Source organism: Phyllostomus discolor, chromosome 8 (genome assembly GCF_004126475.2).
Source record: "Phyllostomus discolor isolate MPI-MPIP mPhyDis1 chromosome 8, mPhyDis1.pri.v3, whole genome shotgun sequence".
Lineage (NCBI taxonomy): Eukaryota > Metazoa > Chordata > Mammalia > Chiroptera > Phyllostomidae > Phyllostomus > Phyllostomus discolor.
Genome location: NC_040910.2, coordinates 113,685,096 through 113,705,779, shown reverse-complemented (window position 1 = coordinate 113,705,779; position 20,684 = coordinate 113,685,096). Strand labels below are relative to the sequence as shown.

The 20,684-nt window shown below is 70.9% G+C and overlaps 1 protein-coding gene across 1 annotated transcript in view; it reads right to left on the bottom strand.

The window, feature by feature from the left end:
* Nucleotides 1–4,790: 4,790 nt before the first annotated feature.
* RPTOR (regulatory associated protein of MTOR complex 1) overlaps nucleotides 4,791–20,684 on the bottom strand; it is a 100,197-nt gene continuing 84,303 nt past the window's right edge. Inside the window, exons 21-34 of the mRNA XM_028519067.2 lie at nucleotides 19,887–20,005; nucleotides 18,797–18,900; nucleotides 18,126–18,309; nucleotides 17,013–17,123; nucleotides 10,328–10,433; nucleotides 10,084–10,198; nucleotides 9,775–9,899; nucleotides 8,181–8,285; nucleotides 7,131–7,237; nucleotides 6,699–6,826; nucleotides 6,367–6,453; nucleotides 5,659–5,775; nucleotides 5,408–5,537; nucleotides 4,791–4,883 (exon numbers count right to left, since the gene is read on the bottom strand). Of these exons, the coding sequence (XP_028374868.1) occupies nucleotides 4,815–4,883; nucleotides 5,408–5,537; nucleotides 5,659–5,775; nucleotides 6,367–6,453; nucleotides 6,699–6,826; nucleotides 7,131–7,237; nucleotides 8,181–8,285; nucleotides 9,775–9,899; nucleotides 10,084–10,198; nucleotides 10,328–10,433; nucleotides 17,013–17,123; nucleotides 18,126–18,309; nucleotides 18,797–18,900; nucleotides 19,887–20,005 (1,607 nt within the window). The 3' untranslated portion in view covers nucleotides 4,791–4,814. The remainder of the gene's footprint in view (nucleotides 4,884–5,407; nucleotides 5,538–5,658; nucleotides 5,776–6,366; nucleotides 6,454–6,698; nucleotides 6,827–7,130; nucleotides 7,238–8,180; nucleotides 8,286–9,774; nucleotides 9,900–10,083; nucleotides 10,199–10,327; nucleotides 10,434–17,012; nucleotides 17,124–18,125; nucleotides 18,310–18,796; nucleotides 18,901–19,886; nucleotides 20,006–20,684) is intronic.

The window sequence follows — 20,684 nt, the reverse complement described above, 5'->3', positions numbered from 1 at the left end:
AGGCCCCTCTCCGGCTGCCAGGGTGTGCTGGCCATCTGGGGGGCCTCCGGGCGTGTGGAAGCGTCACCCCACGTCTGCCTCCGTCTCCACGGGCCGTGTCCCTGGGTGCATGCCTGTCCGCGTGTCCCCCTCCTATGAGGATGGCCATATTGGACTGGGACCCCACCATATGGCCTCATTTTGTCCCCATGAGCTCCGTGAAGACCCTCTCTCCAAAGGGGGGCACGTTCTGAGGTGCTGGGGGTTAGGACTCCCACAGGAGTTTGGGGGACCCCACTTCAACCCCTAACACAGTAAGATCCACACTTCACATAACCTGCAGGGGGGAGCTGGCCGAGTGTAGGTGCCGGGCTGCAGAGGGTTAAATGTTGAGACACATCTTTTGGGGTCTTGAGAGCACACGGGACAAGGGACCCGGGAGAGGTGGGGTCCACCTCCCTGGGAGGCTGGGCTGCGGGCTGGCAGTGGCAGTCCCCCAAATGGCCACGTGGTGGCGCTGCAGGACAGGCTGGAGGTGGTGAGGGCACCCAGCGTGCCCTGGGCACTGGCAGGGAGTGGCCCCCTGGGGTCTTTCCAGGAAGGTGGGTCTGAGACCAGGTGGCATGGGGGTAGGACCTGGATACAGGCGGGGGGCGGGGCTGCCTCAGCTGGGAAGTCATCCGTCTGCCCATCTGCTCATCCACCTGTCCATCCACCCCTCTTTCAGCACCTGCGGCACGGCAGGCCCTGCTCCGGGCGCCGGGGTCCCTGCGGCCACGGGTTTGCCCGTGGCGGGGGCACAGGGTGACCTGGTGGTGTGGCGGGCCAGCAGTCAGGAAGGGCTTTCTTGAGGAGGTGGTGTCTGATCTCAGAAGCTCCCCAGGCAGAGGCGGGGGGGGGGGCATGGGAGGCTGCCAGGCCTAACCAGGGAGGGGCTGACCTGACCCTGATTTGCAGAGGTGGCTCTGGCCGCTGCCCCCTGGGAGAGGGGTCATGGCGGAAAAGGGCTCGGAGGCCGAGGGTGCAGTGGGGGAGGGACATCGAGGACCAGCGGCTGGTGGGTCAGACGTGGTCATGGCAGACACATGAGAGTCCACACCACTCCTTGGTCCTCACAGCAGCCTGTGAGGGGGTCACGGGGGGAAACTGAGGCACGGAGGAGTCTGTCACCTGCCCCAGGTGGAGCTGGGATTGGAAGCCCCGATCTTGGGGGGAAGGGCTGGGAAGGGCCCACTGAGCTGTGGTGGCCCCAATGGCAGTGACAGGGCGGGGCTTGCTGCTGGGGGTGGGAGCCCACTTGGTGCCTGAGGGTGTGCTGTGCCCGTGGAGAGGCCTGGGTGGCTGGTGCGGAGTGGGGGGGGGTCTGAGGCCCAGAAAGGGCACTGGAGGGCCGCAGCCTGAAGGGCAGGGGAGCCGTTGTGTGGGCCCAGGAGCCCGGGCGGGTCGAGCGCTGGGGAGGCTGTCCGTCCGGTGGAGCCCGCCCACGCGGCCAGCGCGGGTCTGCGTGACCGAGGAAGAGGGTGCATGCAGGATGCCTGGCTCCTCTGAGGCAGGGTCCTGGCAGACGTGGGGGCTCCCCCTTGGCCGGGAGCTGGGCGGTGAGCCCGTGGGGGACCCTGAGCTGAGCCCCGGGCAAGCAGTCCGATCCCTGGCCCTCAGATGGGTGTAATGTCCGCAGCTGAACCTACTACGCACACTAACGACCCGCCCCAAACCGCGCGCTCAGAAGCGGCTGCGCTGTCCCAGGGGCCTGGGGACCCTCTCCCACGCTGAGCCCGGCTGCTGCTGGCCGCAGGGCCCCCCCAGGGCTGCCAGCTCGGAGCCCGGGACCCGAGGGCCCGATGCCCACGGTGGCACAGGGCCCTGGGCAGTCCCAACAGAGATGTCTTGGGGCCCGGACGCCTAGTAGGTCCTGGCCTCATGCCTGCCGAGTCCCCCTCAGGTGCTGACAACAGACAGGAACTTGGGCTCCCCCACAGCCCCACCCTGACCCCCCAGGCCAGCCACCTGCAGGACCCGAGGGCTCACCAGGGGCCTCCCACGCCCACTGGCTGCCAAGGCGCAGCCACTCCACACGAGGCTCGGGAGGGTGGACCATGACCCGATGCCCCTCCCCCTACCAAGTGTGAGGACAGTGTGTGTCCGAGCCCCCAGGATGGCCACGCTGACCCTCAGTCCCGGCCCCCTGCCCCCCAGTGCCCCTGGGCACAGCCCAGCTGGCCTCTCTATGGTGCCCACATGCCCTGCCACTGGCTGCCCCTTGTCCGTCGGCCAGGACAGCTCCTGTCCACCCTGGGACCCTGTCTGATGCCTCCGGGTCCTTTTCTGCCTTTGCTCGCACCCGGGTCCCCCTCCCACTGGTCCCTGGGGGCTGGTGGGCACAGCCACTTCCTGTCGAAGGGGCGTGATGAGAGCCTGTCCCCAGGAACTCACAGCCCCAAGGTATGAAGTGACTGGGGCTCCTGGTCTCACATGTGCCCTGCAGGACCCCCCCACCCCCAGGGCATTGCTGGAGTGTGGGGGCGGGGGGGCACCTATTGCGGAAACAGGAGCCTTGTCAGGAACGGCACAGGGACCGGCCCAGGCTGGGGTCGGAAGTGTGGCGTGCTCGCTGTCGTGAGGACCGACGGGGTCGGGGCTCCCTGAGCCAAGGGGAGGGGGTGGCTTTGGCAGCTGGAGAGGCTGGGGATGGGGCGTGCTCCTCAAGCTTCCGGATGGACAGGAGGTGGCCCCGTGGCCCCTCAGCCCCGGCCCAGCGAGGCTCGTGTCTAGCTGTGCGGTGGGAAGTCTGCGTCACTCACAAACACCAGCGAGTGGCAGGGGGGCCCGGGCTCACAGACTCAGGGCGGGGGGGGGGGGGTTCCCACATGGCGCAGGTTTGACTCCCCCATCTCAGGGCCTTCCCTGGGGCGTGTGCCCCAGCCGCTGGGCTGGACACTGCCTGAGGATGGGTGCTTGTCCTCGGCAACGGACAGCTAACCGCCCCCCGGCCACCGCTTGGGGCGAAGGCCAGTCCGTGTGGAGCGGCCGGTGCCCACGCAGCGGTGGGGCCGCTCTCGCGAAGACCAGCCCGCCAGCCGCCACCTCTGCACGCAGGTTTATTGGCAGTTTATTGTCTGTCGGCGCCCCGGCGACCGTGGCACAATTCCATGTGTGTCGTTCTGGCAAAATAAATAGGGGTCAACGAACCTCGGTCAGGCTCTTGAGCCTGGGTCAATTTCATGATTGGATTTTCGCGTCGGGCCTGTGAGGGCAGCCCCGCGTGGTGGCCGCGGTCACACCACGGCGGGCGGCGGCCTCACTGGGACAGGTCATGGTTTCGTCTCAAAACAAACGGCATCGCCCGTGAGCCTGGAGTGGGACCGCCCCACGAGTCAGATGCTCTCAGCGTCCGTGTGGGGGGAGGCTCAGCTTCTGGAAGGCTCCGGGTCGCCGCCTGGAGCGCCTTGCCGAGCCAATGGGTGCCGTGTGCGGAGGAGTGGAACTCTCTGTGGCCTTGCCGCCCCCGCCCCGGTGCGGCCCAGGACACAGGGGAAGGTCCCCGACTGGAGTGGGAGTTCTGTCCCAGGACCTTCTCCTGCTGGGAGCACGCAGGGCCCACGGGCGGGAGGGCCACCTCCCATGCCCAGCCCCGCCCCGCCCCAGCACCCCCGGGCTGCGCCACCGGCGGGGGGGGGGGGGGTTCCCTCCGCCCACGGCGCCCTTGGCTGAGGCAGGACCCTCGTCTGCGGCACGAGGGGACTGAAGCTTCCGTCACCGCCCTGTCACCCTCGCACAGCTGTCGGCCGCTCCCGGGCAGAGCTGGCCGAGCCGCCCCATGCCTCTGAGTGTCCGGTTCCCGAGCAAAGTGGGGAAACGCTTTTCGGGTGTCGTGGCGGGGGTTTCGCCCTCCAGGTGTTCGCACTTGCGCAGCGTGGTCTCTGAGGCCAGTCCTGGGCCCAGCTGCAGCCTAGGCTCCCTGACGTGCAGACACGCACCTCGGCACACACCTGTGTACACACACACACCTGTGTACACCCACACAGACGCGCACTCAAGGGATCAGCGCGGAGCTCCTCCGTGCTGCTGCTGCCGTGCTGCGGGGAGAGGGGGACGGGACAGCGGTGGCATCTGGGCACCTTCTACCCATGACACTCTTGGGCTCCAGCTCCGCCCCCTGTGTGCGTGTGGTGTGTGTGTGTGTGTGTGCGCGTGCAAGCACAGGCGGGAAGGACACAGACCTGGGCAGTGGCAGGGTCGCCAGGACCGGCCTTGCCTGTCCCAGGCCACAGGCCCCTCCTGCTGAGGGGACTGTGCTCACCGGGGCCCAGGCTGGGATCCAAGGCTGTTCCGGGACAGTGGCTGCAGGGGGGCCGGGGCTGGGGGGCTGCTGTGAGCCCCGGGGCATGGGCGGGCAGGCCGGGTGCCAGCTCCTCCGTACCCTGCTCCCTGTCTCGGACCCCCAGCCTCTCCCGGCTGCGTGGGACTGTCCCTGTGGGTGCAGGGGCAGGAGGGCCCGGCCGGGCGGGGGCTGGGCCCCGAGCACGCCCGTGGCCGGGCAGGGGCGGCCCGGGCACCCGAGGGCGGCCGAGCCCTGGGGAGGCCGGAGTCCCCTGGGAGCTCCGTGGGGCTCCAGCTTGGAAAGGAAAATGAGTCTGTCTCCCCGTTAAAACTCTCGGAAGAAAAGCAGGACAGGAGGGAGCGGGTGGAGCGGCCTGGTCCTCAGCCTGGGAGCTGCGACCCAGCGAAGCAGCAGCCGCCGCCGCGCCCCAGGTCTCCAGAGCACGGCAGCGCAGACAGACAGACGGACAGCGTGGCCTCCGGGAGCCCTCGCGGCGGGCGGGCGGGCGGCGCCGCTATCTGACGCGCTTCTCCACGGAGTACACGGACATGCAGTAGTCGTTGCTGCCCACGGCCAGGTGCGGCTGCGGGGGGAGCGGGGCAGTGAGGGGGGGCGGGCCCGGGCGGCCGCGGGGAGGGGGTGCCAGCCGCCCGCCGCTTCCTGCCCCCTCCGCCTGAGAGCCGGCGCGGGAACGGGGGCACCCCCAGCCGTGGCTCTGGGCACAGCCACGCCACACGTCTCGGCAGAGCCGCGCGCCAGGCTCCGGGGGGTCCAGGCGGCCCGAGGGTGGGCGGGTGGGGTCCTGACGGAAACCACAGCAGCCCGCGGCCGCGTGCACCGCCCGTCACCAGGGACGGGCGCCGCGATGTGTGCGCGCGGTTGCCCAGGAGACCTCTCACCGGGGCGCCCTCACGCCCCACAGCCGCTCTCCCCCGAGGGGCAGGGACCCTGGGGCTGCCTCGGAGGGTGCGGGCGGCTCAGGCCACGGCCCCGGACACGGGAGGGCGGGGGGCCCGGGGCCGGTGTCGCGGGGCAGCCCTGCCGCAGTGCCCCCCTCCCGACCCCCTGACCCCCCCGCCAGCGCCCCCCGGGCGTGGGGACACGGACCCAGTACGGGTGGAAGGCCAGGCAGCTGATGGCGCCGACGCGCTGGCCCATGAAGCCGTCGTAGTACTTGATGCTGTTGATCAGCTCCCCGGTCCCGCTGTAGACGGCCGTGAACTGGTTCATGGAGCCGCTGCAGAGGGTGGGCGGGCGGGCGGGCGGGCCGTCAGTGCCCCTCGCCTCCGGGGGCCCAGGTCAGGAGGGCGAGGCCCCCGTGCGGCCCTGGGAGCCAGCCCCGGGGAGGGGGCACCTACCAGGCGATCAGGTTGGCCTGGGGGTGGATGTCCAGGGCCGTGAGGCCCTTCACGATCTGCATGGTGCTCACGGACTCCGGCATCCGCGGGTCGAAGAAGCGCACGTCCCCATTCACGCTGCCGAGAGGGGGTCACGGTGACGTGCGGCCGGGCGTGCCCGCCCCGGGACGAGGCCTGTGGGGCCACCCGGACCCTCGGAGTGCCCGCCCGCTGTCCCCGGCCGCTGGGACCCACGCGGGGAGCCGGTCCGTGTCAGTTCCCGTCCCCGTCCCTGAGGTTGGGTTCCGTGCGGCAGGGGTGGGGGATGGGGGGGCGGGGGGGCCACAGGTGCCCCTGGGGGCCGCCTCTCTCCGGCCCTCGGCCCCGGCAGGCGCAGCTCCAAGAGCCTCGTTCTGGTTTCTACATCAGAAACGAGGGAGGGAGCAGCTCTTTGCAGAAGCAGCGGCCCCGACAATAAATCACGTTTTGCCGTCCCTTTAATGGGCAAATAAATATTCGCTGCTCTGGGCACAGGATTCACCAGCCGCAGAAACGGATTTACGGGCCGACGGCCGTGGTGCGCACGCAGAGCCCTGCAGCTGTGTGCCGGCGGGAGGTGCCTCCCGCCCGCTCCCCGGCCCCCACGGAGCAGACCCCTCCTGCCCCCTGTGGTTGGACACTAAGTGCGTGTCTCAAACGGAGGGACAACGGTGCCTCCCGGAGACTCACCTCACGCTCACGATGTGGCCCTCGGGGCGCCGCTGCAGGAGGGCCTTCACCACCCAGGCCGTGTGCTCCCGGTACGTCATGACGCGGCTGCGGGGACGGGCGAGGCACACGGTCAGGGCTGAGGTGGGCCGGCCTCCTTGGCAGGCACCCCCCTCCCCCCACCCTGGAAACCAAGCTCAGGGAGGCAGCGCCTGGCCAGCCCCCCGGCCCCTGAACTCTGCGTGGCCCGTCCCCGGCTCACGGGGACAGGAGCCTCAGTGGGGCGGGCCTGCGGCTGACACGCGGCCCCTGGCATGCGGGGGGTGCCCGGCGGGAAGGCGCAGCCGGGTTACCATTCGCCGAGGGCCATCCTTCTGTCGTAGACGCGGACGGAGCCGTCGCCGAGGCCGGCGACGATGAGGGAGCGGTGGGAGTCGCAGGACAGGCTGGTCACGCAGCTGTCGGCGCCCGTGGGGATGTCCTAGGGCGGAGCGCAGAGACCCGCTGAGGCCCTGGCGAGCGGAGCCCAGGCCCCGCGACACTGCCGGGCAGGCCGCGGTGCGCCCCCTGCGTCCGGCCGCGCGCGCCCTCCGAGGGTCTGGGTGGCCCCCGCAGGCCTAGTCCCCCCTGGAGGCCGGCGGTGTGCAGAGCCTGCGGGGCCGGCCCCACGGCTCCCAGCACCGAGGGCCCCCCTCGTCCGGGCCCCGCCGTCCCCGGGGCTAGCGACCCCCGGGGCCCTCAGCGCCGGTTCCCCGTGAGGACGGGGCCGGGGCACTCGCGGTTACCTGCACCTTCACCTCGCGGTCCGTGTCCCAGACGCGGACGACGCGCACGTCCCCCGAGCTCACGAGCAGGCCGGTCTCCTGCTCCCAGTCCACCACCATCCCGGCTCCTGCGCGGGCGGGCGGGCGGGCGTCAGTGTCACCGGGGGGCCTGCTCCGGGGAGACGCCTGCCGGCCCACCGGGCGGGCCCCCTGCCCCGTGCGAGCTCCGGCCAGGGCTCCCGTGCACCCCGAGTCCCGGTCTCCGGGTCGGGGCAGCCCTTCGGGGCCTCCCCCAGATCCCCGCGGGGTGGTGGCCCGCACACCCTCCCTGGGGACAGACACGGACACCGTGAGTCAGGCTCTCGCGGGGACCCTGGGAGCGCCCCAGGCCTCCTGGCAGGACCAGAGACCCCTTGGGAGCACACGACGTCACCTGAACTGCCGCGTGTCCCCTGCACAGGGGGCAGGACACAGGGCAGTGGCCCGAAGGGTCAGAGGAAACGGGGTGGGGAGGGGCAGGCGCTCCCTGAGGCCCAGCCCCGTGGGGCAGCGGGCACGCGCCTCCCCGAGGCGGCCCACTGCTTCAAGGAGGAAGCCCCTGCCCCCACTCTGCCCGGCTTGGCCTGCACACTGTGCGCCGGGGGCCGGCCAGGTGCACACATAAGGCCTTCAGCACCCGGACGCAGCTGGACACGGCCGGCGACCCCTGGGCACCTGCCCCACAGAGGGAACCGATTCGGGTGCAAACGGCACAGGACTCAGGCCCCGGCCCGGCCAGCAACGCAGCTCTTCCCGGCGGCTCTCCCATGGAGCCGGGGGTGAGGGCTGGGCCCAGGGCCATGCTGGCTGGGGTGCGCCAGGGCAGGTCGGGGCCGGCCAGGCGGTCACCCCGTGCGGCCTGCCGGGCAGGGAGAGGTGCTTCCCCGGGGAGCCAGCTGGGCCAGGCCCCCAGAATCAGCCTGAACTCGACGGCCTGCAGGAGCCGTCACCCGGGGTGACGTGGAACCACGGCCACCCACAGAACCCCACCCAGCGGCCCCGGACCTCCTCTGGCCGCTGGGGAGGACGCACCTCGGGTTGTGGGCAGCATGTCCGAGAGCCCCTGCCATGCGGTCACCATCTCCGGATTCTTCTCCAAGTCGGCGAAGTTCTTCCAGACCCTGATGGCGCCGTCGTCTGGGGGGCAGGAGAGAAGGTGGTCGGGGCGCAGGCCCGGCTCCCGGCGCCTCGGGGGTGGGTGGGCAGTGACGATGATGCAGACCCCAAGGCCCTCACTCCGCTGCGCACACAGCAGGGGCGCCTTGCCCTCCGACCCCCGCTGCACAGAGCCGGCTCGGGCTCCCCGCCTCTGCCCCACTGTGCGCCCTGCTCCCGCCCTGGGGACAGCCCGTGAGGAGAAGAGCCAGTCCCACCCAGGGACAGGGTCTCGCACGTCACTCCTTCCCATCTGTGCACCGTCCCCCGCCCCGTGCCCGAGCCAGGAGCCTCCTGGGGAGGCAGGCCCTGGCCCCTGGCCCCTGGTCAGGACGCGCGCTCAGTGTGGGTGTGTGGCCTGTGACCTCGGGCAGACGGCAGTGAGGCGGGTCCCCTGAGTGTCCTTCCCTCCTCCTGATGTCACACCCGCCGGAACCCCGCTCCCAGCCCCACTGGCCTCTCGCACGGCCTGCGCCCCGGCCCCACGGCTGCCCTTTCACCTGCCCCACCTGCAAGAAGACCCGCCCCCCCTCCCCACCTCACGCTGCAGGAGGACACGGTCAGCCGGGACGCGCCTGGAGACGCTGGCCGAGCAGAGTCCCTGACCTCCCCCCGCCTGATGCCTCGTCCCCAACTTGGTGACGGTGAGCCTGCCCTGCTCTGGGGCTTGTGTGGCTTCCCCCCTGGACCACTTGGGAAGGACCCTCGGCTCCTCTCCTGGGCCCACTGTGGCTGGGGCACCCCTCCCCGGTTCCCCGAGCCCAGAGGTGCCCGGTGACCTGTCCCAAGGCTCCGTGGGGCTCCCTGAGCCCCCGGGCCAGCCCCCCGCACTGCCCCTCTTCATTGTGCCGCCCACAGCCGGTGGGACTGGCTGTGGGGAGCGGCCTGGCCTCGTCCGGGACAACGGGGGCCAGAGGACCTGCCCCACCAGCACCCCCTCCACAGGGCGGCCAGGAACGCTTCGGAAGGAGAGAAAGAGTGTGTGGTCAGTGGGACCGGCTCAACCGTCTCAGTGGCTCAGAAGCCTGGGGCGGGGCAGGGCGGGGCAGGGCAAGAAAGAACAGAAACAGCAGAACGGGAAAGGATAGAACAGGACAGGACGGGATGGTTGGGACCGACAGCAGCTGGGAGGCGACCCCCAGGAAGAGGCAACCTGACCGCAGAGGTGGCTGCAGACCCCGGCCCTCGTCACGGCGGGGGCCGCCTCCCCTGGTGACCCGTGGGCTTGCTGCAGGCTGCAGGGACGGAGGCGCGGGGGCCCCTCCTGGCCAGGAAGGAGCGGGGTCCCAGAGGAGGACACAGGGCCAGCCGGCACCGGTCACCGCGCTCCCCCTGCTGCGTGCGAGACAGACCCCCCCCCCCCGGAGCGCGCCAGCCGCCGCGCAACAGCAGCCCTCGCTCGTAGCCGCGGACCGGCCCCGTGCCGGAGGAGACGGTCGGGGCCGGAGGGGCCCAGGCGCCGCGCACTCACCCGTGGCCGTGAGCAGCAGCGAGCAGTCCTGGCCGTTCAGGTACTCCATGGCGGTGACGCGGGTGTACCGCGGGTTCCCGTTGTGGAAGTAGTCCAGCTTCTCCCCCTTCTCCCAGTCCCAGAAGCTGAGGCGACAAGAGCGGGGCGGCCATGAGACCCCAGGGGACGCCCCCGTCCCCAGGAGGGGGCTGGGGGGAGGAGAGGGGAAGGAGGAGTGGGGGGAGTGGGGGGGGTGGGAGGCTCACACCGTCACACAGACCGGGCCACCGCCGCCGCCGCCGCGGGAAAGGCGGGCGCCCGCGGGCTCACCAGATGCTGTCTTTGTCGGCGACGGCCACGCAGGGGGTGAAGGGGTGGAACTTGACCACGGAGGGCACGCCGGGGTTCCGGTTCAGGAAGATCTGGTCGTCCAGCCTGGTGATGCCTGAGCCGGGAGACACAGGCGGGCAGGGGGGGGCTCACCTCACAGTCGGGGCGACCGAGGATCCGCCCCGGGGACCCAGGCCTGGTGGGGAGGGGGCCCCCCGTGCCACCTGGGCCCCCGCCCACTCACCCTTCTGGATGAGCTGCTGGGCCTGCTTCCGCACCCGGCTGTTGCGCAGGAACCGCCACTCCCGCTCCTTGCGGACCTGGCTCTCCGTGTCGTGCTCCTCCGGGATCTGCGGCCACAACACCCAGCGGGTCGGCCGCGGCCGCTGGACGGCGGACGTCCGCTCCGGGAAGGCCCCCCCTCCGCCCCCGTGCTGAGTCCCGGGTGCTCTGGCCCGGCCCGGCACCCCCCGCCCCAGCACCAGGTGCACAGCGGAGGCCGACAGCAGGGCCGGTCCCGGGCTTCTGGGCCCACAGGAGCCGCTCCCCACACTGCTGCGCCGGAGGCTCTGAGGCCTGGGACCGGGGGCAGGGGCGGGGGGGGGGGCAGGTGCTGGCCCTCCACAGTCGGTCGAGCAGAGACCGAGGACCCTGCTGCCCCTTGGGCCCCGAGCTGCACTGCCCCGCCCCGCCCCGTGGGGCCCAGCGGAGAAGTGGAAGCTGTGGCCACATTCTCATAAGGAGCGACGGGATGCGCCCCTCACGGGGGACACGAGGCTTTCGGAAGTGCAGGGCCGGGGTCAGAACCCGGGTGTGTTCTGCAGGGGGGGACCCGCACTTCGCACATTTAAAGTGCAAACCGGGGAGGGGGTGCACTGCTGGGACCCTTTGCCAAAGGGAGCCGGGCACCCTGGGAGAGGTGGCCCGGGAGACGGACCAGGGCGGGGCCGCTGTGGCAGCTGGGAAGCCCCCCCGCCGGGGAGGCAGCGCCCCCCAACCTGGCCGCCGACCCTGAGCCAAGCGTCGGAGGGGCCGAGCCTCAGCCCCGAGTGCGCCTCCGCCGGGAGCGGGGGTGGGGGGCACAAACCACCCTCTGCTCCTGCACGAGGGTCCCGCTTGGTCACAGTCTGCGTGTGCAAGTGTGCAAGCAGGCTGGGGCCACAGACAGGCGTGCAAAGCCCGTGTGCAAGGGAGAGCAGCACTCAGCCAGTGATGAGCTGGGGCCGACACCATCTATTCCGAGTGCGGTCACTTGTTTAGACAAAGACTCGTTTCCTTGGTCACTTGGGCCAGCCCTGGCCCCCCTGAGGGCCACTCGGGAACGTGAAGCCCCCAGACACGGGAGGCGCCAGGCAGACAAGGAGCCGCCGGCGTCCCCTGCGGAGGGCCGGGACCGGGAGCGTGCCGGCACCCGCCCGAGGTCAGTGGGGGCCTCCTGCGGGGCAGAGCCCGATGCCTTGTGATGTGTGGCCACAAGACACAAACACCCCGGAGGAACCCCACTTCAGTGTCCGCCCACAGGGGACCGGAGGCCTCCGATCTCCAGGCTTCTGTTCATGCTCCCTTCTTCTTTCCGTAAAAAAGGCCGCAAACCCACCCCCAGCGAAGCCGTGACGAGGACAGGAAACAGGGAGAGACGCTGCCCGAGACCCCACAGACAGCTGGCAGTGGCGGACGGGCCCGAGTCCCCGGGGCCGGGCCCGTGCCCACAGCTCTCGGGCCAGGACCCGGAGGGGCACCCGTGTGGGCGTTTTCCTTCCGGGGCGCTTCTCCATCCCAGGGTCGGGAGATGGGGTTCACACGCAGGAGGTCTCTCCCTTTCGGGGCCGAGTTCTGGCTTTCTGGAGAGGGCCGCACCACACAGCCGTCCGGGCGGAGAGCAGCGCCTCCCCCACCCCGTGCTCCGCGGCCCCGCCGTCACCCACCCACCCACCCACCCGTGTCCCGTGCTGCCGCTCAGCCCCGCCCTTTACGGAATGCTGGGTGCTTGGACTGTCCGGGGTGCAGCCCTTTGAGCCTGGCTCCCACTGTGGCGCGAGGCTCTGTCGGTTCACTGGCCGGTGGAGGGCGTCCGGGAGGCTCCCAGGTCTTGGCGGGTGCGAGGGAAGCCACGAGGAGCATCCTGGGTTCCTGAGTGGGTGTGAGTGTCCGTCTCTCCTGGATGGACGCCGGCAGCCGAGTGCGGGGCTGTTGGTCGGTGCGTGCTTCACAGGGTGGAGAGTGGCCGGCGTTTCCAGCGTCTGGGAGCGGTGGTTCCCGGCCCCCGGAGGGGCGGACGGAGTGGGCGTCGGCGGTGGGACCTCCTCCGGTCACCGCTCGCCCCCTGGCGGCCGCTAGCTTCAGACGCGCACTTCACAACTTGTCTTCCACCCGTGGTTCGTGCTTCCGTTTTCTTAGCGGTGCCGCTCGGACAGGTCATCGGTTTGTCCCTGTCGGCTTGTGCTTTTTGCATCTCACTAAGGAACCGCCGCTCTGGCTGGTGCGGCTCAGTGCACTGAGCGCCGGCCCGTGCACCAAAGGGTTGCCGGTTCGATGCCCAGTCGGGGCACAGGCCTGGGCTGTGGGCCAGGTTCCCAGTGTGGGACCACACGTTGATGTTTCTCTCCATTTTTCCTTCCCTTCCCCTCTCCCCCAAAATAAATAAAATCTTTAAAAAGAAAAAAAGGAAACCATCGCCCAACCCCAGGCCACAGAGTTTCTTCTAGAAGTTTCGTGGCGGAAGGCGTCGCATGTAGGGCTGTGACTCACTCGGGCTCAGTCCCACGGGAGGCGTGAGGGTGGGGCCGAGGGCCGCCCTGCTGGCCAGCGGGCACGCTGTCCCCCAGGCCTTGCCTGACCACTCGGCTTTGCGGCGAATCCTGAGATGGGACCATGCGAGTCCTCCCACCGTGTCCTGGTTCAAAACCATCCCGGTTTCCTCGTCCCCCCCCCCCCCCACACCCTAGAAGAGGCTCGTCACTGTGAAGAAACCCACCGCGATGGGGACTGAGGGCTGTGCTGGGCCCCAGAATGATTCCGGAGAAGACCCCGCTGGGCCTTCCAGCCCCGGCTGTGGCCTCCGCCCGGTGGGGCCTCCGCCGACGTCCTCATCGGGGCGCAGTGTTCCCCGGATCCGGGCCTCGTGTGTGCTTTCTTTCTGGCTCACATCTTGCAGCTTTGTCTCGGGGGGGGGGGGGGGGGCGCTCCCGAGAAGGGTTTCGAGTGGCAGAGAAACAGCTGGTGTCTGTGTGGCGACCCCGGGCCCCCGGGTGCCCGAGGCCGGCGGGGTGGGGAGCGGGGGTGGAGGGATCAGACCCCCTGGCCTCGCTCCTGGTTCCGCAGAAAACCGCCGTCTCGTCCCGGCGGGAGGGGTGCCGACCGCGGGCTGTCGGGCGGCCCGCACACGGAAAGCGTCCGTCTGTCCCCAGCCTGCTCAGAGTCTTCCTTGTGAACGGCCGCCGGACCCCGTGCGGAGTCCCTGGTCTGCCGCCGAGACGACCCTGCGGCTTCTCCTCGGGCGGGGGCACGTTCCAGCTCTCGACGGACGACGCAGAAACAACCCCGAACTCATCCCTCACGTCGGGAGGGACCGCCCAGGCTGTGCCCACGCCTCTGCGGCCAGCAGCGCACGGCGACAACGGACCGGGCTCCGAGGAGACCCAGCCTGTGGCGCTGGGCGGTGCCCACGACCGGAGAGGCCGTGCGGGGTGCCGCTGCCGTGCGGCTGCATCGTCCCCGGTTGGTCCCCTCCCAGTGGCGGCCGCTAGGGACGCGTCTGAGGGGCGTCTGCAGATGCACCCACTGCGTCTCCCTCCCAGCAGGCCTGGCGGCTCAGGGCCACCCGTCTGTGACTTCAGAACCTGTGACCGAAGCGCCGCCCCCCCCCCCCCCCCCAGGACCCCCGAGCACCTGTCTCCGCTCACCCCGGGGAGCCCACCTCTGCGGAGGGTGAGCAGGGTGGGCTGACCCGAAGCCGTGGAGAAGGGCCCCTCCTCCTGCTGTCAGAACAAGTCCCACGTGTCTTCCAGGAGCGCACGGCGGACCACCTTCAGCACCCTTCCCGAGGCCGACGGGCTCTGAGGAGCCCCCCTGGGGCGGGGAAGGAGCAGGCTGCCTCCTCCAGCAGAGGGCGCCCCAGCAGACCCCCCGCCCCCACCCCCGCCAGCCCCACGCGACAGTAACACCACGGGGCGTCCCGTCTCTGCCAAGCTCTCCGTCTCCTCCCCTCCCCCGTGTGGCCGCACGGGGTGGGGGTCCGTCCCTGAGGGAGGCCCCGGCCTTGAGCTCCGTCGAGTTTCCGTGTAGCGCAGGCTCATGAAAAAGTCCCGATGCGTTTTACCGCACAGACACGTCGTTAGGTGATCGATGAAGCTAATAAAAGAACGCTGTGAACGCCGCCTGGAAGACGCAGGAAGAAAACGGTGAGGCGTGCGCTGGGACCGGTGCCCGGAGAAGGTCTCTGGCTGACGTGAAGGAAGAACGTCACCCCCGGGTCCTCGTGCACCCCAGCAACTCGGGGGCTGCCAGGGGTCCCAGACGAGCTGACCAGACAGGGCGCTGCCGCCTTCGGGCACCACACCCGGCCCGGCCCTGAAGCCACAGGCACACGGGGCCGTTCCCACGTGGGCCGCAGGGCAGACGCCGACCCTGCCGCCTCCGGAGCCTGGTGGTGGCAGCCTGGGCACGGCGAGGGGACACTGCCGTCCTCCTCCGGGTCGCTGCCCGCACTCCGGGAGCCACAGCGTGGGTCTGGGCTGGTGACGCAGCGGACACCCCCTTCCCCTGGCCCTGGGTGTCCGCCGGCGGGAACCAGACGCCCTTCCGGGGGCACGAGCGGGAGCCCACAGGGGCAGGTGGAGCTCTGCCACCAGGGAGCCTGGCGTGGGCCACGGAGCAGGCGCTGCCGGCCGTGGGTCTGCACGGGACCGACACGCACGGACGTCCGTGTCGAGGGCGGGCCACTGTCCCTGCACACCGCACCCGCACGCCCACGGGGGCTCGCTCACCCCAACGCCGAGGGCAGGGAAGCAGGCCCCTGGGGAACGAGGGAGACTCACGTTCCAGTTCAGAGAAGTGAGTCTGGGGCAGGCTACGCCGCTCCTCCTGGGGCCGCGGGTGGGGACTGAGCCGGCGCATCTCAAAGGTCGGTGGCACCTTGGCCCTGGGACCCAGCACGGCTCACAGCCCCTGCCCCTCCCCCCGCCCTGGTGGGACCGGGCCCCTGCTGTGGGGACAGCTTGGCCGCCCCAGCCTCGGGGGGACGGGGGGCAGTGGGGGAACGTCTCCAGGAAGCTGAGCTCTGTCGGTGGTAAACGGAACCCCGAACCTCAGCAGCCGGCACCACTGGTTCCCCCAGGGCCTGAGCCCCGCTGTGCCCACTACTAGCCCCAGGGCAGCCTGACCCACAGGCCACGGCGACCTCGCTGCCTCCACACTGCCCCCACCCCACCCCCGACCAGGGAGGCGCGTGCAGAGAACGGGAAGGTGGGAGTGCGCCGGGAAACGGCGTCTTCAGGGCTGACGACAACACGGTGTCCTCTGAGGCCCCGTCAGGACCGGCCTCCGCCTTCTCGCTGGGCGCAGGTGGGCGACGCGCCCCGAGCCTCCGGGGGCCACAGCACCGGGACGCACTGCAGCGGTGACGACTCTGTACGCACGCAGCCCGGGTCTTGCCGTTCCTCCTTCCCAACGACCTCGCCGGGAGCACCTCCTCACGCCGCCGTCCCGGCGGAGTTTGCAAACGGCCCCAAGGAGGTCCTGTGTGCGTCTCGTCTCGTCTCGTCGCCGTCCTCCCTCGGTGGCGCATCCTCGAGGGTCCCCAGTCCGCCGGCTGCACGACTCAGGTGCGGAATGTTCCTCCCGCGGCCTCGACTCCCAGTGGCGCCGGGCCGGGGCGTGGCTGTGCGAGGCGCTGGTGCCACGGCCAGAGAGTGCTCTGCTCCGGAGAAGGCGGAGAAGTCAGGCCTCGCTCGGGCCCTCTCCACCCCGGGCCCCAACGAACCAGGAGGCATCGTCACCCGCGGCAGGCGTGGCGGCAGGCGTGGCGGCGAGCGTCCCGTTTTCACCGATGGGCACCAGCCCCCTCTGGGCAGGGGGGAGAGCGGGAGAAGGCCCGCCCTGCCCAGGAACGGGGACTGCTCCGCCGTGGCGCCGGCTCCTGACGAGGAACGAGCTGCAGCTACTTCCTGAGGAGCCATGCGAGGGCGGGTCTCCGTGGGCGGCCGAGGCCAGGGAGTGGGCAGACGGGCCCTGCGGCTTCCGGGAAGCATGGCCCCAGGTGCCGCTCCCACGAGGCAGTGCCGGCCACCTTGTCCCCCTGGCTGCAGCTCACGTCCGCCGGCACAGGGACACCGGCGTCACAGCCGTGGCAGGGTTCGGCCCGTGAGGCAGTCTTGTGGAACGGGCCAGGTGCACCGGCCTCAGCCCGGCGGCGGGTCTTCAGGAAAATCGGTGACGTTGGTCTCCAGAGCACAGAGCCGCCTGGGCGCAGCCTGGGGACAGGCCACAGCGGTGCCCGCCTGGAGGGCACTGACCAGCCTGGGGCGGCCTCGCCGGGCCAGAGGAAGGGAGGCACTGCACTCGGCAGCCTCAGGAACGGCTGCCTCCCCCCACTCCCCCCTCCCCCTCTCTCTTTGGGTCAGACAGGAAAGCAAGTGCAGTCTGTTTCTTTGGCTGCTTTATTTCAACTGTGGCCACCAGCTACCGTGGGAGCAACTTGGTGTCACCCTCCGGCGGCTGCAGAGGCGGCGGGACAGGAGTCCCGGAGGGACAGCGCCGGCGGCTGGCGCAGCAGGGCCCTGGGCTGCCTGCCCCGCCTCAGGTCACGGCCCAGGGCCCCAGGCCGGTGGGTGCACGCCAGGCGGCCCCCGAGGGGGGCTCTGCGGGACCCGAGTGTGGCCCGGGCAGGGCCCCGGCGCGAGCCCTCCGCCCCGGGGCGAGCGGCGCGGTACCTTCATGACGGGCTGGGCGAAGTAGCGGGCGCTCCAGTCACAGAAGCCCGTCTGCATGGCGGCCGAGATGAAGCTCTTGTGTCCGGCAGCGTCGTCCGGGTCGTCGGCCGTCTTCCAGGCGCGCGGGGAGGGGAGAAGGGGGCAGAGACAGGGACACAGGTCACCCTGCCCCCGTGTGCGTGCGGCCCAGGTCCGGCGCAGACAGAGGGCACGGGCGGGCGTCGCCGGATTCCTGTATCGGGTGGCCCGGGGCCCCGGGTGTGTGGGCAGGGTTCTGGGAGCTGGCATCAGGGATGGCAGCCTGAGTCTGCATGTGGGAGCTGTGTCGCCCCCAGGGCCGGGGGGTGGCTTGGGCTGTCCCTGTCCCGAGCCACTTGGACAGGCTCGAGCGTGCCAGCCAGGTCAGGGGTCTCTGAGAGCTGCGGCGCAGACAGGGCAGCGCACGGGCACCGGGCGAGGGCAGGGGCTCCGGGCTGAGCACCCGCCCTGGGATAGGCACCCTCTGGTGGAGCTCGAGGCCACCCGAGACCTGCGAGTGTCAACCGTAAAGCATCATGCTGCCTACTGGACACCGTGTCCCCTGCTGCAGGACCTCTGATGGCTGGGCTCTCAGAGTCCGAGCTCCTGCCCAAGGCGTCCCCGCAGGGCACAGGATGCTGGGACGAGGGGGACCCTTGGGGAGGAGCCCTTGCCACTCAGGAGGCTCGCCCGGTGGGAACCCCATGGCGGGACGCAGTGACAGGTGTCACTCTGCCTGGGGGTGGGGGACCACATGCCACCTGTGGCCGCGGGGGAGGGCAGGGGCTGGCGGCACGCGGGAGACCACCCCCAGAGTGCCCTTCCTGCCCCGAGGTTGCCCTGCAGGCCGCGGGGCCTGCGCCGAGACCCCAAGGGCTCAGCCTGGGTGTCCCCGTTCGTGAGCCGTCCCCCGAAACGCAGAGACCTGACCCTCTCCCGTGGGGCACTGGCCACGTCCGGCGGAGGCACAACCTGTTCCCACGGAGGGAGAACACGGCAGCGGCGCAGCCTCGTCTCACGACGTGCACGCGGCCGAGAGCGGCCCACCCAGGGCCGGGCCGCCCGAGGGCGGGGGGCGGGGCGCGGGGCACCCACCTGGTCCGGGCCCTTGTCGAACATCTTCCGCGTGCGGGGGAACTGGTGCGAGTGGGGCGTGTACTGCACCCCCGCGGGCCCGGGGGCGCCCAGCCGGCCCGCGGGCAGCTCCCGGCCGGCCGGCTGCTTGGCCACGTCGCTGGTCGGGCTGGAGCTGCTCGCGCTGGACGTCGGGGGGGAGCCCCTGCCGTTGGGGAGGAGACACGGGGCGTCGCCCTGACCCCACCGCCCTGACGCCAGAGACCCCGGTCGCCCCCAGCTGCGGCCCAGGGGCCCGGGGTCATTGGCTCAGACGCCTGCGACCCCCCAACCTGTCGACCCGACTTCCAAGCACCGGAGGTGGACGCTGAGCCGACAACTCCAATGGGGACCCCTCGGGGGAGCACTGCCCCCTGCCCCCACCAGTCCCACAGGGTGTGCGGACCCTCCCTCGGGGCCCCAGCAAGCGGCTGTGGGTGTAGGGCTCCCCTTGAGGTCTGCTGCTCCGTCTGTGCTGGGCAGGCCGGCAGGCGGGGCTCAGACCGGACACCCACGGGGGCACAGGGGAGAAGTGGGGCGGGGACTGGGGGAGCGTGGGGGCAGGGGCCGGGGGAGCCGGCGTGCAGGGCTGGCAGTGGGGCGGGGGGAGCGCCCGGGGCCTGGGACGCGGCCTCGGGGGCCCGACCACTCACCCCGCCTGCTGGATGTGGACGCCCTTGTTGGTGGGGCTGGCGGGCGCCGACTGGGTGAGCGAGGAGGCGCTGAGGATGCGCTGCGGCCGGGCGTTCAGGGTGGCCTGCAAGAGCAGAAGGACCGTGACACGGGCGGCCGGCCTCTGCGTGGCTCCGGCAGGAAAGGCCCTGTGACCGAGGGCACCTGCTGTCCACAGAGGCGCCAGCTGTGAATGCCCCCCGGGGCTACCCTGCAGGTAGAAGGATTATTTCGCTTTTCTCTCTTTTTTTGTTTTCTTTGGGAGAGAAACAGCAACGTGCGGTTGTCTTTTGGGCAGCCCACCCCCCACTGGGGAGCTCACCTGTTCCACAACCCAGGCCTGTGCCCTGAGTGGGAATCGAACTGGCGACCCTTTGGTTCACAGGCCAGTGCTCAGCCCCCTGAGCCCCGCCAGCCAGGGCTGTTTTGCTTTTCTAGCCATTGTCTGCCTGGGCGCAGTGTGGCCCCAGGCGGCCACCGGGGCTCAGGGGGCCAGGCTCCGGGAAGGTGGGAGAGAGCTCTCTGGGCTCCGGGCGCCAACCAGACCAGGAGCGCCCACTGAGGGCCTGAGGGTTCACACCCAGGACAGTCCCCCGGACGCCGGCACTCAGGGGAAGTTGCCGTCAGGCTAGAGCACCCACGGGGTGGGAAGAACGCGGGAAGAAAGGCCCACGATGCACGGGGCTCCCAGGGAGGCATGGGGGGCTCCCAGTACCCGGAGGAGGGGGGCCCCCCAAGGCCATGGCCGGAGCGCCACCCTACACAGTGTGCAGGAGTGCGGGCCACACCCGGAGCAGCAGGAGGAGAGTGGAGATGGGGGCCGGCCCTGCAGGTGAACTCCCTGCAGCCAGGAGACCCCGGGTGGACGTGGCCAGGCCCGGGTGACCTCCACGGGCCTCACAGGCCAAGCTGCGTCACCTGGCGCCCCGACACGGGAAGCAGTCACGGAGAACGCATCCCTGGCACTTGGCGGCCATGTCTGAGCCGAGGGGCTGACCCGGCCGGGCTCAGGGGGCCCTCGGGACCCGTGTGGCTAGTGAGGGGCCTGGGGTGCGGCGGCAGCGCACGCACCTTGTAGGCGATGCTGTTGAGCACCTTCATGGCCAGGTCGCACACGTCCGGGTAGGGGTCGGCGGCCAGGTGCAGGAGGACCCTCCAGATCTGCGTGTAGACGCTGTTGAAGGACACGCCTGCGGGGGGAGGGGCGGGTCAGGGGCGGGCGGCCTCTCGGGCCCCGGTCGCTCTTCTGGGGACAGTAGTCGGAAAAGGGCAGGACCTCCCGCCAAACGCTGGGCCCCCTGGCGAGCACCCGGCCCCTGGGCCTGCGGGCTCCAGGCTCAGCCTTCCCCTCACGCAGCACGGGCTGCTCTGTCCCCAAGTCCCTGGACACCCGGGGGCATGTGATGGGACCCGAGACCCCAGTGTCTCCCAGGACACACAGTGACTCTTCCCACGTGTCCTCCACCCAGAGCCCCATCTGCGTCAACACACACGTGCTCATGCGTGACAGCCTGTGTGGGGAGAAGGGAAGGAGGGGGCGTGTCCTGCCCAGTGGAGGCCGCTCAAGCCCACCTGATGCCCCACTCCCTGACACGGACCTCACCCCGGTGACAGAGGGGATGGTGAGGCCCGGCCGCTGGAAGCCAGGACCTCACCCAGGCCCACCCGACCGCTCGCCAGTGCAGCCGCCGCACTGCAAGGAGAGACCTTTCCCGGCTCGGCCCTCTCCCCTGGGGCTGGTCAGGTGCGTCACTGGTCACGGCTCCCAGGACAAAGTGACCATGCGTGCTGAGGGGCCACATGCTGTGTGCCAGGGAGCAGACCCCGAGGTTCTGAGGAGGAGCAGGCGGGGGCTGTTCCCCCAATAGG